General features: G+C 37.4%; 1 protein-coding gene across 3 annotated transcripts in view; it reads left to right on the plus strand.

The window, feature by feature from the left end:
- Positions 1-20,457, plus strand: part of LOC140153069 (delta(14)-sterol reductase TM7SF2-like) — a 67,776-nt gene that overhangs the window by 32,269 nt on the left and 15,050 nt on the right. Inside the window, exons 10-13 of one of the 3 annotated variants that reach the window (XM_072175675.1) lie at positions 8,108-8,279; positions 8,864-8,944; positions 13,441-13,563; positions 14,792-17,710. In XM_072175675.1, coding sequence (XP_072031776.1) covers positions 8,108-8,279; positions 8,864-8,944; positions 13,441-13,563; positions 14,792-14,952 — 537 coding nt within the window. In that variant the 3' untranslated portion in view covers positions 14,953-17,710. Of the gene's footprint in view, positions 1-8,107; positions 8,280-8,863; positions 8,945-13,440; positions 13,564-14,791; positions 17,711-19,560; positions 19,688-20,457 lie in introns of those variants that run through there. The other 2 variants (XM_072175670.1, XM_072175671.1) reach the window with 2 other exon arrangements.

Genomic DNA, 20,457 nt, shown 5'->3' on the forward strand with positions numbered 1-20,457 from the left:
CGAGTGACTGTATTAGGTTATAACTTTCAGGAGTCTACGAGTCTGTAATCACTCAGGTCAAAGGTAAAAAAAAAACCTTTAAAAGGGTTAAGCAGCGTCAAAGGAAATCTTTGAAATGTTGGAAACTGTGATGATTATTTTTATGTGGGGGGGGGGTGGAGAAAGTTACTTAATGAGGTATACAAACCAAAGTAATAATGTGTTGACATGAATGTTAAGTTTGTTAGGATTGGTTTAATAATGTACACTGTAAGGTCGTGTGTCTTGAGCTCGCCACCAAAAAAAGGTGGCGACGTTACATTCTGCCAAAGTCGACTCAAAACAAAATAATGATAATATCTCTGTCAAGCAAGAAGTTATTGTCATGCTTGTGGTCTCATTTTGTTGCTAAATAAAATGCACTTTTAACCCTGTAAAAAGAAATACTTGAACTTTTTTAATACTGACACTGTGCTTCATAGAATTCAGAATGGGCAGGGTGGCGGTGGTGGGGGATGTGGTGGTGGGGGATGTGGTACACACAAACTCTATGGGATTGGTATTTTTAGTGCGTAATCTGCTTCTGTAAAGGCTGTAAATTGGATTTGGACTCTATTTAGCATCTAAACGACTCACGGCCTTACAGCTAAACAATTCTTCTAATTGTTTTTAATCATTTATGATTGGTTTAGTGTAGAAAATACAAACTTTTCCATACAAAACTACCCGTTGTCATATTAAACACTGTAGTAAGTAATGCAGATGTCTTCAAAATCTGAAAGTTACTGTAAAATTTTCTGAAGGGAAATTTGACGAGGAATCTAAATATGGACATATTTTTTCTGTATGGGTTAGGGGGAAAATGTTTAGGTTCAAAATATGTTGAATTGTAAAAAAATCTAACATACTTTGGGACACTCTATATTCGAGATTACCAAACAGCTGTGATTTTGGTTTCTTCCAAGTCAGTTGGCTCTCCATTTCCTCTAACCAAATGAATGTTGTTTACTTCCAGTTTATTACTGTAAGTTGGTAATAAGCAATGCATTGAGTGACCCATTTTTTATCAAAATCTTTTTTATTCCACCCTGTATAACTTGCAGGTCACCCTGTATAATGAGTTGAAATGTATATATTGGATTTGCTGATGCCTTCAGCTTTCCAAAAATGTATACTTTTGCTAGTTTAGGGTTGATGATTGTCGAGATAATCTAATTAGAATCCCGGTTGGTGTAAAATTCATAATATTTGTCATGTAACGCTAAGGGTGGCGAGTTCAGGACACACGGCCGTAAGTCCAAGTGTTTAGGGTGTCTGTAACAATTTTGGCATTTACACAGAAAAGGTATGACACCTAAACACAAAAGTTAACACATAAATACAAAGAGTAAACACTTACGATATTATCTTACAACTTACAAAAGTATAAATGATTGTACACATAATCGCACTAACAAGAACAGTAAAATTCGACAGTGTTTCTCTCAGTGCAGATCAACGTGAAAGTGACATATGACATGTGAAAACATTATGATAAATAGTTCATACATACTCACGATATAACAACGTTTCTGATTGGATTTTCGCTCTCTTTTGCTGGTCATAAATACCGTTTATGACCAGTACGCAGGGCATAAACAAGCTGCGCCACGCAGCGTTGGAACCCAATTAACACGATCCACGATTTGCTAGTGTTGCGTGACATCGCGCATGTCACCGCGCCCATCTCACGCGGAGCGCAAAAGATGACGCGATCACGCGTTGACTCCCGGCCATTGACCTCATGAGCCGAGCTGCTTCCTGCAAGTAGGCCTACTAATTTTCTTCCAATTTATGAAGGAAAACGGTATGGAAACGTTATTTAAACTTGTAAACCCTTATTATTTTCATCTGTATTGCCTTGCTAAGAATGTTGGGTAGGGGCCTATGTATGAGCGGGGTTCATTCATAGGATTGGAACATGATCGCTGTTTATGCCCTCGGCTTTCGCCTTGGGCATAAACAGCGATCATGCCCTCAATCCTATGAATGAACCCCTAAGTCTTTGTCTAACTTATGTACGGTGTCTGATCTCCGCCAAACTCCCCTTTTATAATTCATATCCCCAAATTTTAGTTTTCCCCTTTTGTAAATGCTTTCCCCTTTTTCAAATATTTCCCCCTTTTTTACTTTCCCCGTTTTCAAAAAGTTTCCCCCTTTTCGACTTTCCCCCTTTTCAAATAGTTCCCCCTTTTCGACTTACCCCCTTTTCAAATAGTTTCCCCCTTTTCGACTTTTCCCCTTTTCATATAGTTTCCCCCTTTCGAATCACCCCTTTTCAAATAGTTTCCCCTTTTTTAATTTACCCTTTTCAAATAGTTTCCCGTTTGAATTACCCCTTTACAAATAATACCCTTTTTATTTTCACCCATTTTGTAAATAGTTCCCCTTTTACAAATAATCCCTTTTAACTTTCCTCCCGCTTTTCACAAATAGGTTCCCATTTTAAATAGTTTCTCCCTTTTAAAATAATACTCCCTTTTTGTTTTTAATACTCCCTTTTTTTTTTTTTACTCAACGTTTTCCGTGCGTAGTCTTTACCATTAAGCCTGGACCCTGGAGAGTACCGTGCACTCACTAGAGCTCATTCCGCTACATCCATTATTGGAAAGGCGTTCTACATGAATTTGGATACCAACGTAGGTAGATTTATAGCCTGTTGTGCAAGCGCCCGCTAAATTCAATGGGTTAGGGATCCGTCAACTTTTATGTACGTTTATAGAGGGGCTGTACAAAGAGCAAATCCGATATGATTGATAAACCAAATGATGTTCAGAATGTTAAACGGGTGAAATGGCATGCATAAATATTTATGCTGGTCAAATTCATAGCAATGATGTTTGAAAGTATGTGAAGAACTTGTCTATAAACAGGGATATGTCAGAGACAACAAACAACTGGCTGCCATTGTTACAGAAGCCTAGATAGGCCTAATAAGAATTGTTTGTGCTATATATTCAAAAGGTTTTTTTAAAGTTAGCACCAAAGTTTAAAACAAGCGGTCTTAACAGTGAAATGACAATAAAAGCATACATTTATAAAACGGGCCTGGACAAAATGGGCATTGCATATTTATGACAAGTGTGGCTGTGTGATTTTATGCAACTTTATTTTTAAGCCAGTTCCGAGTAATTTTCGCTATTCTTTGTTTGCCAACAATCCCGTTAACAATAAAAATGTGCTTTCTAATCAAAGGCTCTATGGCATATATTCAATTGACCAGACAAATGAACCAGGGACTTCGGTCAGTGGTGCACGCCTCAAAAATCCAAAAAGAATTAGTAGGCCCTCCCTATATGTTAGATGAAGAATTAAGTAGCAATTAAGCCTAGTCTTTTTTAAAATTCGAGACAAGTCCAAAATAATAACGATTAATAAGGCAATCTAATTGATTCGAATTCCAATCTCCTGGCCTTTTCCTGGGTCTATATTTAGTTGCATGATATAATTCAGATTATGATTTTTCTTAAATGTAGATCTATATCTACCAAAAAACGTTGACAACGTAAAGAAATCAGCAAGTTTAAAAAACCCACCTCGGCTCACTTTTTGAAACTTGGTCCCATTTGTAAAAGGTACTGATTTAAACTTTATCATATTTACATCAATTTAAAACATTTCCAGAAGTGTTATGTATCTTTAATGTGCAGATGCGATATTAATTTGTAAGCTTTCTGGAACGACCTGAACGGTTATTATCTTGTTGCATGATAAGCCAATATCTTTTTGTGTTTTGTTTTATAATATCATGATTAATGATTGAATTAAACGAATAACAAGTAGGCTTGTTTGTAATCTTGTTGGAAACGCCGCCTTCTGTTGAAATAAAATAAAACACTGATTTGCTATTGGTGTTCAAATGGGACCAAGTTTCAAAAAGTGAGCCGAGGTGGGTTTTTTTAAACTTGCTGATTTCTTTACGTTGTCAACGTTTTTTGGGTAGATTTCTTTTCTTTTTATGAATGTAGCCAAGCAGCTCCAAGCTTGGAAAGTCAGGTTATGAAGTGCACCATAAAACGAATAAAACGAAAAATGGATGTTTGAAGTTGCCATTCTTGATTCATGACAATAAATAATTAAACAAAACTTTATCAGTCGTTTATTTTTAAAACTTGCTCGTTACGCGTGACTGTAATGTTCAGAGGCGTACACAATGATCAATACACATTTTAATATACTTTAATTATTCAAGGCTACGTAAATATGTAAATAAAATGTAAATATGAACAACACACACCCAATGTTGACAATGCCAGAGAGACACACATAGAGTAAATCCGATTTAGGCCTACTTCATGTCGGAACTGGTAAATGCGCATATATTTAAGCCTATACTACGGAAGCGCCTAAATGCCCCAGATAATCGTGTTTTAACGTTTGTGGTTCTTTGTAGCCCTGCGGGCAATCTACTTGGCTATCCAATTTCGCGGTTTGTGGTTCTTTGTAGCCCTTCGGGCAACCTAGTTGAATATTCCTATTAAGCGGCGGTTGTCGGCGATCTTCGTGGTTTGTGGTTTTCATCAAGCCCTGCACTCTATCGGGGGTGAATATATAGTTTAAGCTTGTTGAATATCCATATTTCGTGCTTTGTGGATCTTTGTAGCCCTGTGGGGCAATCTAGTTGCATATCCAAATTTCGCGGTTTGTGGTTCTTTATAGCCCTGCGGGCAATCTAGTTGGTATCAATAATAAGCGGCAGTTGTTGTTGATCTTTCGCGGTTTGTGGTTCTTTATAATCGAATAATCGATAGGCCTGCGGGCAATCTAATTGGATATCCCAATTTCGGGTTTGTGGCTCTTTGTAGCCCAGCGGGCAATATAGTTGAATATCGTGGTTTGTGGTTTTAATTTCCTCATCAAGCCCTGCCCTCTATCGGGAGCTAGTTTATAGTCTAAGCTTGTTGGATATCCGTATTTCGTGGTTTGTGATTCTTTATAATCGATAGGCCTGCAGGCAATCTAGTCTTTCGCGGTTTGTGGTTCTTTGTAATCTTTCGTGTTTTGTGGTTTTAATTTCCCTCGTCAAGTCCTGCTCTCTATCGGGAGCTAATTTGTAGTTTAAGCTTGTTGGATATCCATATTTCGTGGTATGTGGTTCTTTGAAGCCCTGTGGGGCAATAGTTCCATATCCAAATTTCGCGGTTTGTGATTCTTTATAGCCCTGCGGGGCAATCTACTTGGATATCAATATTGAGCGGCAGTTGTTGGCGATCTTTCGCGGTTTGTGGTCTTAATTTGTTGGATATCCATATAATCGATATGCCTGCGGGCAATCTGGTTGGATATCCAAATTTCGGTTTGTAGTTCTTTGCAGCCCTCGCGGGCAATCTAGTTGGATACCCCTATTAAGCGGCGGTTGTCGGCGATCTTTCGCGGTTTGTGATTTTAATTCCCTAATTAAGTCCTGCCCTTTAGCCCTGTGGGGAAATCTAGTTGGATATCAATATTCAGCGGCAGTTGTTGGCGATCTTTCGCGGTTTGTGATTTTCATTTATAATATTTATATCAAATATAATTTCAGTCTGAGCTGTGAACAGAGCCACTGATAAATAAATAATAAATAATAAATAAATGTCGGTGTTTTAAATGACGAAGATGCCATGATAGTCAGGCATGGTGATAGCATCTGGATGGTGAAAGTAGGCCCAAGGCCTAGGCCTAAATGTGAATAAAAAATCAAACATGTTTGTTTGATGAAAAACATAATGATATCACAATAGCAATGGATGTTCGAAATGGTGTTATTCTTGATTTACGACAATAAATTGATTAATAAAACATTTAAAAAAAAGTGGTGGGAAGTTTGAACTTGAGCAAAAATTCATAAATGGATTAGAAGTCCATGGCCTTAACCACTTTCGCCACGCTGGACGTCCCGTTATTACGATGTGTGAAAGTGGAGTATTTATTAATATGAATATATGCTGTGGTCCGGAAAGAATAAAAGAATTGTGAAAAACTTGATTTTTTGGCGAATGGGGTCCAGAATTTGTATGTAGGGTATCCAGGAAAATGCCTGGGTATATTTGAAAGTGAATCTGAAAAATTTGTGCGACAGTGACAGCCATGTATGGCTGTAGCAGTGTCGAAAGATTGTGGATATCAGTATGATTAGCTATGATTTGCCACTAATTTTGGCTATGAAATACCGCGTGAAATAAAGCAAGAATGTTTGTTTATTATCAAACAATCGGATTGACTGTAAGATTCGTGTAACTTTTTGAAATAAAGAGTTATTAAAATATGACACTTTGGACAGTAAATACGATTTAGCATGGTTTTAGATATATTTTGTACCCAGCTAAAAATATCATAGAACAATAGCGTTTTGTTCCGTGTAAATATAGTCTCGCGGTGCATCTGTTTATTCTTCTTTATCAGTCGTTTTTTTTAAAACTTGCTGGTCAAGCTACCGCGTGACTCTAATCCTATAGAATTAGAATTCATAAATTACATAATAAGTATCATTTTATTCATTTTATTTAGCTCAAGAATTTGTATCAGACAATCATGTGCTTTCAACGTGTAGGCTGGACCTATTTCAATATCGAAGTACATGTATGCACGATCGAAGCATGAAGGCTGGCACTATAGATGGTCGGTGCCTACTGGTAAAGCCATACGCATCGGGGGAATAAAAAAAAGGGGGTAAAAATTTAAGGAGGGAGGAACTATTTTAATGGGGGATATCTGTTTTTAAAATGGTATTATGTAAAAGGTGAAAAGAAAATTGAAAAGGGGAAACTATATGAAAAGGGGGAAATTCGAAAAGGGGGATACTATATGAAAAGGGGGAATTCGAAAAGGGGGGTTCTATGAAAAGGGGGAAATTCAAAAAGGGGAAACTATATGAAAAGGGGAATTTCAAAAGGGGAAACTATATGAAAAGGGGGAAATTCGAAAAGGGGGAAACTATAAGAAAGGGGGGAAATTCAAAAGGGGAAACTAGGCCTATATGAAAAGGGGAAATTGAAAAGGGGGAAACTATATGAAAAGGGGAAATTCAAAAAGGGGAAACTATATGAAAAGGGGGAAATTCAAAAGGGGAACTATTTGAAAAGGGGGAAAGTCGAAAAGGGGAACTATTTGAAAAGGGGGAACTATTTGAAAAGGGGAAAGTTAAAAGGTGAAAATATTTGAAAAAGGGGGAAAGCATTTCGCAAAAAGGGGGAAAACTGAAAATTTGGGGAGATGAATTATAAAAGGGGGAGTTTGGCGGAGATCAGACACCGTACTTATGATACAATACACCAATCAAGTAATTGATATACCCCCTGAAGCCCTCAAAATACACGAAGAGCAATCGTGTCAACTATAATACACCTATCACGTAATTGATATACCCCTTACCATTTCCTGAACCCCTATACCATAAACGAATGTTGAGGCATATCACCAAATCGTATGCAAGTCATTTCGGTGAAATTAAATAGGGAAGCATCGCCTGCGGGCGCTGCTTCAAAAAGATCACAACCTGATACTGTCACTCACTCACTGATGAAAGATGGAGTACCATCTGAAAATTCTGAGGTAGGAATTAATTCCTTGTGTTTGGATTAAAAGTTAAATCAAAATCATGATTTATACCAACGTTAATGAGCTTTCCTGAAGGTATCAAACGTATTGGACATGATTAGCACTTATTAAAATGATGAAATGGGAGCCAAAATAGGGTGTAGGCCTATGAAGTCAAAATCAGTCATAATCCTTAAGGCACAAGGTGTATGTGGTAAATTTATTATTAGTATTTAAACATTTGACCAATTTTATTTGTTCAGAATTACTGAAAAGGGTTGTAACTTGAACAATTTTATCAGTTGGCCTATGACATTAAAAATACTTGATTAAAAATAATAGTCATGTGGTCCGTGTGTACTGATATAATAAGACCACCAAGTAAAAAATTATTCATATGACTGATCACTACACAACGGATAGGCAATTTTCAGACAAATATCATAAACATAATGAAAATTCCTTCAGAAATTACTATGATTTCAGCCATTCTAATTTTATAATAAGTTGTCATGAATTAAATTGATTGATTGATTTGATTCCTGCATTTCCTTCTTTTTGTGAATTTTTGCAGGAGTTTTGGCTGACCACCGTTGATGTACAGCATGAAGGACTTGGATTCTACGAGACATTTGTTGTCCTTGTTTATCTACCTTTTGTTTATACAATGCAAGCCCGATACCTAGTGTCACATCCTCCTGCAAACATGCCACAATATTGCCTTATACCAATCATCATCCTCAATTGTAAGTACAATGTGTACTTCATTTATTTTTCTTGCAAAAAAGAACAAGGAAATATAATGAGTAAATAAGAGAGGGAGGAGGAGAAAGGAGAAGGAGACAGAAAGAGACAGACAAGCATAGGTGGTGGAAGCAGGGGAAATGGGGGGACACATCCCCTAAATATTTGCAAGGGGCATCCCTCTAAAAATCATAATATATGAAAAAATAAAGCAACAATTGCCCTAAAAGCGCCCTTTTTAGCACAAAAACAATGTGTTTTGGGGCCAAATAGAGTAAAATCGCACAATTTTGCATGCTTTGAACACACTGGCCCATCAAATAGCAAAACACAAAGTCATTGGGGCTAATAGTCTGAAATTGAAATTTTGCGCATGCAACAGAAGTCCCAGTAAAACCAGAATAAAATATGCTTGTCCCCTGACCCCCTAAATTTGAATATTCATGACACTGCTTTTGTATGGTTGGAATATTAACTCCACTGCAGACAGACAGTGAGATATGCAGTCAAGTAACAGATTGGCAGCCAGAAAGAAGAAAAGAATATTTTTTATTTTTTGATACATGTATATTTTATTTTTTTGCAGTGGTTGGTTACATCATTTTCAGACAATCAAATTCGATGAAGAGCTACTTCAGGAGAAATCCCAATGCTAAGGACATGAAAGGTAATCATAATTGTTTTGAAAACTTGTTCTATGGCAGCTGTGAATATGTATGGAGAAATTGTGTCCCCTTGCCATATTCCCCTCTTTTATGTGGATAAGCCTAGAGACATCATTATCTGTGTAGATTGTAGCTGTAGCGGTTATGTAAATGTCTTCTAAGAACTTAACATACATTTCATTAATCCTTTTAAGGCTGCAAACAAGTCACAATGTTCCACTGAATCAAAGGCTTTCTCATAATCAATGTAGCCTATACAAAACTTCATTCATTCTATCCCAATTTCACATGGAAATATTTTCTAAAAGGCAGTTTGCCTTACCACCACCACCACTAGTTACGTGCCTGCAGAGCTCACACCATCAAATCAAGTTCCTATTCTTTTATGTGCTAAAAGGTACACAAAGGTTTGTCATTTTCTCATGGTTAACTCCTTGATGCATTCAAAACACCATTTTGCCTTACGTCAGAGCCATAGCCAGGGGGTGCGGGTGGTGCAATGCCCCCCCACAAAAAATTGCAAAAGTATACAAAGAGTCCCAAAATTTAAGAATTTGTGAGCGTAGCAAGCCAAAAAATAGGATTTTTAAAGCTTTTTTGGTCAAAAAAGGTCCAAATTTGGGAAGAAAGTCCACTTTTCACAAAATTGCCCCCCCCCTCCTGCACTGGGGAAAAAAGTCCACTTTTTCAAAATCAGCACCCCACAAAAAAATCCTGGCTACAGGCCTGCCTAAAGTTTACGATATATTCGACCATATTTTGGTAGTATTGTGCTGCTCAATTTTTCACAGTGGTACATCGAAAAATGATTTAAATCAGTGCATCTATGTTATGTTGTGACATCATTTAGTGAATTGAACCAACAAAAAAAAATGTCGAAAATGTCAGAATTGTAATGTTTTTAATCCTTTTCAGAGATGCCACTTTTCAGGAAATTTCCAGACGATGGTGGACGACATTATTCAATGTGGCAACAGCCAAAAGCGTAAATAAAACAGACAATATGACGGCAACACTGCCTGCACGCAGGGGCGGACTGGCCACTGTGGCGTTGTGGCGATCGCCACATGGGCCGCTTGGTTCTGGGCCGCTCAGGGCCGGTTGCTCAAAAAGAAGAGAAAAAGAAAGAAAAAGGAAAAGAAAGGAGAAGGAGAGAAAGAGAGAGAAAAGGAAAAAGAGGAGAAAGAAAGGGAAAATAGAAGAAAAGGGGAGAGAATGGGGAAGGAGTATCTTAAGACATAGGCCCTAGGGCCTGAGGCATAGGTCCGAGAGCCAAGGCGTAAGGCCCAAGACATAGGCCCTAGGGCTTAAGGTAGGACCTATAGGCCCTAACACTAAGCTATTATAGGCCGGCCACTAGTACACCGTCAGCGGCATCACCTACAAATGGCCTTTTGAATCAATTCTCTAGACCGTAAACACAGCAAAAGGCCAATACTCTAGATGCGATAGCCTACAGTAAAAGTTTTAAATTTTAAGCCAACAGCAAAATATTGGGCCGGCTGTCAATGGAATATTGGTATTTCATTGCGGCTGCGGAATGAGGCTAGGGCCGATATGAGCTTTTGGTATATAGGCAGACATAGGAGAAAGAAAGGAAAAGAGAAGAAAGGGGGATCATTGAGGGGGATGGGTAATATAAGGGCCTACACAGTGTGCTCGCTGTTTGTCTGCATAGTGATAGGGCCTAAGGCCTGCATGTAGAAATATGGGCTGATAGGCCTACAGGCACTCGACTTTCAAGTGACGGGATAAAGTGGACATGGGACACCAGTTTGAAACTATACATGCTATCATAGTGGTCTTTTGGTGAGAGCTTGACGCCATATAACCAAGGGGTAATTCAGTAAGGAGGCCTACAGGGTTCTTTCAGTGAGACTGGGACAAAACTTGGGTCAAAATATAAAAGTTGACAATTGTTTTTCAAAAGTCATCAAAATGGGGTTTTTTTTAGAAACAACGGTGAAAGACTACCAGAAATTTGTCAAAAATTCTTTACAAAGGGAGGTCTTATTGTGACAGGAAAAGAAAAAATAGGGGTCATTGAGTGAGGAGTTCAGTAATTCAGTAAAATAAAAAAATAAAAAAGTGGTCATTGAGTGAGAGGGAGTTGAAAAATGGGGGTTAATGTGGGTTGTGGCCACACTGCACGCACATCGCTTCACTCATTTTTAGTGAGTGCCCCCCTCCCGGCCTTTGGCCCTTTGGACCACCATCGGCAGTCAAAACTAGCACGGCTAGACCATCATTCGAAAACCTCTGGGCTGGGGTGCTCCTTGTAATGCAGGGATTACATTACATAATACTTACAGCCACATTACTCAGTTCAATACTCAAACCAATTTCTTTCCTTTTGATGTTTCAACTCATAGGCGTAGATCCCAGGGGATGGGGATAAATCCCCCAATATTTTAAAAGGGATAGTCCATACAAGCCCCCCATGATGACACCTGTAGGCCTATGTGAGTTTCTGACCAAATCAATCTCATATTTGGCCATTTTAGCCTAAAAATTTTTTCGCGCTTCGGGCAAATTTATTCCACTGCATCATCACCAGTTTACCTTCAATATGCCAAAAATGTCTGTGCGCTTCGCGCGCATTTGTATAATAAACTTATGTCGCCAAAAGGTGCTATTTCAAGAATATTTTTCCAACCCCAATGTCAAAAACAAATCTAAGAGTCTTCTACGCCACTGTGGAGTTTTATCACGCCGCTATGAAATGATCAATGCAATTGTTGCCAAAGCTCACTACCATTCGCTAGATGCTGTGAACTCCCAAATCGCAATAGTTTAAAAAAGTTGCTATTAACCTTTACCCAGTAGGCCTAAACAATTTTTAGCATCTGTCTTTTAATGATTGAAATTTATATATACTCACGATATGATAACACAGTTCTGCAAAGATGTAATTCTATATGTGTGCAAATGAGTCAAAACATAAAACATGCACTACTTATAAATTGAATAACTGTTGGTTTGATCTTGATTATTGCAAGTGAGTGACAATGGATAAAGAATATTTCAAGTCTGTACAAATGGAATTTGGCTTCAGAAATCGTTGTCAAATCCGGGCTTCCTGACCCCCTAGAATAGCTAAAACCCTTAGTTGTCCGGGGGCTTCGCCCCCTGGACCCCCACCAGGGGCTTCGCCCTGGACCCTACCAGGGGGCCCTTACGCGGGCCCCTGGACCCCATGCGCTAGTCGCTACGCTCGCTGCGCTCTATTTGATGAGTAATAGGGCCGCTCTTAATAAATTTGCCACGGCCGCCTAAAACCACCAGTCCGCCCCTGCCTGCACGTTGGACGCAATTATTTTTTCCCGAGCCAAGATGTGTGCCCGGGGATGCGTGTTTTACTCTATTGGCCGGGTGGCCCCATTACAGAAAAAAAATGCACAAAACATATTTCCCAGTGCAATGTATACATTTTTACATGAAAATAAATAATTTTAGATTCAAAGAAAAAAGAAGAAGAACAATTTTGAATCATCGCCACGGGTGGGAATCGATCTCAGGATCCTCTGCGTGGGAGGCGAGACTCGTAACCACTACACCACGTAATCGCATTGGGAAACATGGGGGAAATTTTCAGTATATATCGTAACATATCGTGTGTATTCATACAAAAATTTTTTTTAAAAACAGTACTTCCAATGAGGTTCATTGTCGAACCTCAACGATTTAGACTGATAAAATAGTGCTTGATAACATGCATACACTTTTGGAATTATTTGAGACATTTTTGTGTTTACGTGTAAAACCAATGACGACGTCCCGGGGGGGGGGGGCACTTCCATAACAGATATGCATCATGGGGACGACGTCAAAATTCAGTCAATCTTGGCCGCGTCCCTGGAAATTTCCTGATTTCAGGAAATTTTTGCTCTACCTTTCCTGTGCAAAAGGATAGGGACAAATGCATTTTCAGGAAATTTGGACAACACCAAGTGGTATCTCTGTTTTATGCATGTATATTGAGAAAAACATCCACAAGGCACAACTATCACAAAAAATGGGTTTCATCAGCTTTCCTTCGATACCTATTGTTTTCATTTAGATAGAAAACACTGTTGTTGTTTTTTCAGATTGGTTGGATGCAATTTACGGGTGTGTGGTTTCTTAAGGGTAAAACAAAAGTTTAAAAAGATCATTTTAAATGATCTGCACTCTGCAGACTGGCTCAATATATCGGGATCATTAAAGTTAACTGGTTCAGTTTAAGTATGACTCAAATTGGCATTGCTCATCGCCTGCTATCTACTGAAGATAGCAATATTCAGAATCAGACATGATAAATCAGCTGGTGTGGTTCTGCGAATGAAAACACAGTTGTTCATTTAGATTGGTTGAACCCAATTTAGTTATCTAGTCCTCTAGAAGCTCAACCAATGAATCCAATTATCTCTTTCTATGATACTTTGTGCCAGTTGGAAGAAAGAACCTGCATGGTTTTATACCGCAACAGTAATTTGTGCTTTTTTCTTTTCATACACAGACCTGGCAAGTCTACCAACCTCCACTGGTAAGAGACTCCTGATTGCGGGTTGGTGGCGCTTTGTACGTAAACCAAACTACCTAGGTGATCTCATGATGGCTCTCAGCTGGTCACTGTTCTGTGGTAAGTCATCAGGTTTAGTCATTGAACAAGCATATTCACATCCAGTCAGAATTAATAGGTAAATTTTCACGGGAAAATTTTCTGGACATGTGACACCCATGGGCGCAGACATATTAGCATTATGGAATGTGACCCCGAGCACAGTGGTGTTCTTCCAATGTATTTGAATAGGAAGAATTCCTTCTTTGATGCAAAATAAGTTACTTGTCGCAAGTTAATAATATTATGGTAAGAGTTTCCGTAGATAAATATTTTTTTCCGTAGATAGATATTTTTGAAATTGCGTTCTGATGATATTGTGAAGAAATTAAGATAACATAATATTTAATAAATTTGCAATGCACAAATTTCTATCAAAATTGCGGTCAAAAATACTATTCCAATTCAAAATTACTAAGACTTGAATAGCGAGGTCACCGCCGGGGGTCAGAGATCAAGCTCGAGGTTACACTCACATTGATACGCATTGGTCACGTGTCCAGAAAATTTTCCCGTGAAAATTTACCTATTAATCTTGACTGACATCCGCAGGGTATAACTTTATCAAGTTCAAGGTTTTGATAATATTGATAATAATTAAAATAAATGACAAAACAAAATATTATTTTTATATATAACCAGAGAAAATGTAAGAAAAGGAGGGAGAACAAAATCATATCCTTAATTGAGAGAATCCCGTAGGTAATCCTGTCGCATCTATTCATAGTCCTTTATTTTCAAGTAGTTAGATATCTACTTGATAGCCTTTAATCATGTTGATGTGATGTGTGTAACCGACCACGGCTGATTAATTTGCACTCCAGAATTGGAAATATTTCCAATTATGACACATTTGTGTCTAGTACCTGCTGCTCTGATGGGATACCACATGTGGATACTACAAGAAAGAAATTTAATTTGTAAAAATTCCCACAAAATCCGCCCATTTTGGAACATTATTTATACACTGACCTTTCCCTAAAACTAGTAAGCAGAAACTTGTGTAGTTTTTGTGTATCACACCCATCATGGATATCGAACCACTTTGTTGTATTTTATCATTAAACCTAAATAGAGTGATTACTTTGAATGAGCGGCTGTTCACATATTTTGTTTGAGGATAGCTAGATCAATCTCATTTTCCTTACATCTTATCTGATTTAACAAAGAGGGCAATTGGTAATATCTCATATGAGTAACCACGTGTCTACTTTATATCATGTTTCTTTCTCCTATTTACTTATTGCAGGTTTTGACAGCGCACTTCCATACTTCTATCCAGTTTTTCTGACACTGTTCCTCCTCCAACGGGAGAAAGATGATAGTAAAGCATGCAAGGCTAAGTATGGAGCAGCCTGGGATCGTTACTGCAAGAAAGTACCCTACAGACTTATTCCATACATCTATTAATCTATATTTGCCTCAGTCTTTTTTTAACTCCATTTGACTTTAACAAGGAATGGTAGCCACACTACTACAGACTATCCATCAACAGTCAAAGTTCCAGTGCTTTGTATGATGTGAACTATTGCATATATTCTGGGTCGATGTGTGTCTAACAATCAGGCCAGTGTTACGTGCCTTCACGTATACGCGATAGAGCGTTGCTTATCTTCGCGTTTATGTGAAAGAGCATAAAAATATGCGGTATGTGCGTAACAGTTTTGTTTGTCACACTTCATGGAAAGACCAACCTTCAATATTAATTATCGGGTGATGCTGAGACTTTGTCTGTTTCTAGTATAGTATGTGTCTGTGGTTGTAGCATTCCATGGGCACACAGAAATTTACAACATGTATGTACGAGGGGGTATCAAAAAGTTTTAGAAATCGCACAGAAGTGAAAGAGCTATATCAATGAAATTTTGTCAGTGCAATCACTGGTCCTTATGTACATTATGGTCCAAAATTGGTCTCATAAGTATGTTTACTTTTTTTACAGGAGCTAGATGTCACTACCTGCCTATGTAACCGCATAACCAGCAAAATGGAGAAAATTAAGACATGCAGCATGATTAAGTTCCATTTTAAGGGTTACAGTGCCCAGAAAATCTGTGATGAAATAAAAATTCCTTTTCCAAAAAGCAACAGTGACATACCACAATCACCACCGAAGATAACTTTCATTTCATCATCAATTTTCTAGGCACTGCAACCCTTCAAAAGCAGGATCTTAATAATGCTGCTTGCCTCAATTTTCTCAATCTTGCAGTTTACGGGCAATAACTGGGGCAGCGGGTTATTGGCATCTAGTGCCACCTGTAAAAAAAGTAAACATACCTATGAGACCATTTTTGGACCATAATGTACATAAGGACCAGTGATTGCACTGACAAAATTTCATGATATAGCTCTTTCACTTCTGTGCGATTTCTAAAACTTTTGATACCCCCTCGTATATTGATGTTTTGGGAGAAGTAGAAGTTTATCCCCATAAACCAAATGAACAAAGTCAATCAAAATCAAATCTCTACTTAAATCAGAGTAAATACTGATCAGCTGATGGTTCATTGTTTTAATTTTTGAGTATCAAACACACACCCTCCACATACCAATAAAATATATCATTTGATATGTATGAAAGTTAAACCCATGCATACAGCACCAGGAGCCGGGTCCAGGAGTCCAACTACAAAAGAATGGTTGTGACCAGAGAAGATGAGCTTCCCTGGTTCTGACATTAGTTGTCAGACAATGTGAGTAAGTGCAAATGAAACTGCATATTACAGAACTCATGTAGTCCAGTTTGACCCAAGTTCAGAAGAATTACTAGTAGTCTGACAGTGTTTTTGGTGAGTGCATATCTGTATCTAATCTGGACAGTGGTGTAGCATGTGTCATCCATGATTAGGGTGAGAGGCACCGGGCCTGATTTTTATGAGATTCAAATCAATTGAGGCCTGTGAAAAGGCAAAAGTTAAATAGTGTTGGTTGGAACTGTAGCTTTATGTTTTATATGGAATACAAGTCTATAATTCTTCTATAAGGCAACAAAAAAACACCCTGTTTTATGGGCGCATGGACTTTTCAAGTAAGGCCGGTCAGTAGAGATTTTTGGGTTTTTTTTAAAGACTAAAATGACCCTAGAATATCACAGAATGACTGACAGTTTGAAAAATCTGGCAAAAAATTTGATGATTGTTTTTGGCAAACACATTATTTTAGCAAATAGTAAAAACAAATTTTCCCCAAAAACGCAAAATTTGGGTCGGTCAGGCCTGTAAAACAGGGTGTTTCTATTTTGTCACCTAACATTTTTTTGAATTTGCAAGAAGATTGATTTGAAACAACTAGAACACATTATGGCTGCCACCCTCCCCTATTATATAATTCTAATTATCTAATCAAATTCTCTTACCCCAAATCCACAATACTAACCATAACCCTGATCCCATCCATATAAAAAAACTTACCCCTCAACCCTCATAATATCTTGGGTGACAGCCTTGTTTTTCAAGTCTTTTCAATGATATACATGTAATGACATTTTTATCAGTCATGAACGGTAGATATTATGTACATGAACTATGTGTATTTTACACACACCTCATGATGGTTCACAGAGCTTTAAATACATTTTTTGATTCATCTGTACATTTTGTATATATATTCTTTGAATGCAGAATAGTTTTGTAGGATATCAGCGAATAGCATGCTAGGCATGTTTTAGGGCAGGGTTGCTCAATTAGGGCCAAACACATTTAAAAGATCTGTGTTAAGTGCCAAATACACCTTATTTAGCTATCGTAAAAATTTGATAACAAGCATATGTGCCTATTAACATGATTAACCAGTTGCTCAGACAACACATTTTTAGGGTAGTTGGGTAAACTTCCTTTTTTTTTCTTTTAATATAGAAATATATGTGTTATAGATATTAGTAAATTAAAAGAAACATAATGAAAAAGTATAACAAACTACACTAAAAATTCGTTTTTTGTCTGAGCAACTCGTTAATAGGCACATATGCTTATTATCGAATTTTTACAGTATGTTTACTTTACATATCTGAGCTGTTCAAGGACGAACCACAGTTGGTCAGCGGGCTGGATCTGACACACAGGCTGCCTATTGAAAACCCCTGTTAGGCCATCGAAATTCAATAATTTGTCTCAAGTGCATTAGTAAAATAGCCTGCTTTTTTGCGTCATACCTGCTGGATTGAATACATTTTATTTTTTTTCCACTGTTTTTTTTAATGATTTCCAAAATCCATCCCACAAAAATCTCACTTCTAACATCATTCGTAGATTTTAAATTAAAAATCTACGCATCATCAGACGTAAAAAAAAATGGTCAAAGTCGTTAATCTCTATTCTTGAACACAGTGAAACTATGGAAATAGTAGATGTATGTGTATTCCCAGTGCAAGGCTCTGAGACAAACTATTAAATTAAGATGGCTCTTAAACATTTCCTTGGCAGGTTGACATGTAGTATTACAATTATAATTGTAAGATTTGTAGAACATTAATAAGCTCTATTCTGAATTCCAATTTTGATATCCATAAGCCACCGCGTGTATTAGTATTATATTTGTAAGATTTGTAGAACTTTAATAGGCAAAGTGATTGTAGAAAATTAATAAGCAAAATGGAGATCAATTCTGTATTCCAGTTTTGAAATCCAAAAGTTAGGCTCTGCTATTATAGAAATAAACCTGTTTCCCAAACTTACAAGCTCATGATCGTTGAGGTTGATTGTTATAAACATAAGAACATTTTGAAGTATGCAAAAAGTGCCGGAAGCTTGATATAATTTTGTGTGTGGAACATACTTCTTATGTTTTAAACTGTAGTCAATGGTGTTATTTCTACTAGTACACAAGCAGAGTTTTAAGATTCTAAAAATTATATTTTTCAGGGGGAAAGTTTGATTAATTATGATTTTTAAAACTTTCATGAATATTCATGACACTGCTTTTGTATGGTTGGAATCATTTTTTAAGATGTGATACTTTGTAGATAGTGAAAATTTTGTACTCTGAATTTGAAATGGAATTAAATAAAAGGTGTTTTTACACTAGAAAAAATAACTGCCTTTTTATCTGTTAGTCTAGAAACGTGTCATTCATCTCTACCTTCTTATGTCGTAATTTGACTCACTTTTTGGCAATGATTGTCTGTCTTGCCAATTGCTCACCATCAGCGTTATCTTTAAGCATTTTGGGTATTTTCAATTTGGACCCTTTTGATTGTGAATTTTTCCTCTGAAGGGGTCCAAAACATTGTCCAAGGGCATATCAATTTCTAAGCGCTCTTTAAGCAAAGCCATTGTTCATTGAATTTACAACCGTATAACAAAACAGGCGAAACAGTAACTTTTTGCACAAGATTTGCAATTTAAAGGCCATTACTCATTGCAATTAATAAGTCTAATATATGGACAACATAAGTGTGCTCTTTCATTTAATGACATAAAATTGGCAAATTATTGTAAGGATCAACCTGGGTTTTGACTTTTAAAACCTACAACTTGGTCAAAAATTGTGTGTAGGCGGTTTTCAATAGATTTACCACATTCGCCTGGCTATACATTGAATTGCATCATCTATTGACGTAATGAAAAAAAGTGTTTTTCGCGGGAAGTGTTAGCTTTTGTTCGATACAAAAACTTTTCTGATTGGATGGAGGAAACTATTAAGGTTTTGACAAAACCCAATCACAGATGACATATTTTCCACTAGTCACCAGCTAGAAGCTCACACAGCTCTTATGATGCTATGCACTCAACCATGTAGTGTAAACACAGACTGTGCCAGAATGCAATGCTAGACTCACTGTGTTTGGACAAGTTTGTGTACTCATGGTGTATTGAGGTGGAAACTACATAGATGCATTTATAAGAGTATCATTTTGTAGCCAAACCTTTCGATATGGTATTTTTTATTATTTTGGGTCATATACCCATATGGTATTGAAGTTGAAATTCAAGTTGAATTCTCAATCAACATTTTCATTATTTTTTTCATTAATTCTCAATCAACATTTTCATATTTTTTCTCTCTCCTTTTATACAGACTGAAACATACAGTAGACGTTCAGCTTCCAGGTCTGGGGTTCAAATCCTAGAATCTCCTGTTGATATCAAACAATTCCGAGTACCCAAAACAGCTTGTTATGACCGTGAATTTCCAGGACCAATTGGTAAGTAGATATCTTAACATTCCAGTTCATATTGAAGCCATATTGCAACATTTCCATAAAAAATAGATTAGTAATAAACTTTTTCATAAAATGTTAGCTTTTACTATCAGATATGTCCCTTTTTGATTTTAAGTCGAACAACTGAGGTAAAACTAGTGGCAAATGGTGGTCATAGACCACAAACCTAGCTGGGCGTGTTGGTGTTGTGGAGGTATCTGACCCCTGCAAAATGTCCAAAAATGTTCCCCTGGTTATGAGGTTTGTTAGCACCGAGTTTGAGTCCCAATACTCCTTACAGATAACATAACAATAACATAACATAACAATGGCGCTTGATATAGCGCAATACCAAAAATAGGAACATTGCGCTTTACAAATATACAAAAATAACAACAGCAAAATACATTAGAAAATATATGTTTTAAGACCCTTTTTAAAAGATTCAACTGTGAGAGTAGTGCGAAGGGTAGCCGGTAACTGGTTCCAGAGGGTTGGACCAGACACACTAAATGAACCATCACCAATTTTTCTATGATTCCTGGGGATGACAAGGCAAGTAATATCAAGCTCAGAGCGAAGGTCTTTCCTAGGTGGAATGTAGGTAGCGATGTAGTCGGTGAGATAGATCAGTGATAGTCCATTTAGCACTTTGAATACGTGAAGAATAATTTTAAATCGGATTCGTATCCAGAAAATGCATTTCTAAGATTTGACACCAGATGACCTTTGACCTGACGCCTCTGACCCGGATGTTCCATAACGTCCCCTAT

Source organism: Amphiura filiformis, chromosome 5 (assembly GCF_039555335.1).
Source record: "Amphiura filiformis chromosome 5, Afil_fr2py, whole genome shotgun sequence".
Taxonomy (NCBI): domain Eukaryota; kingdom Metazoa; phylum Echinodermata; class Ophiuroidea; order Amphilepidida; family Amphiuridae; genus Amphiura; species Amphiura filiformis.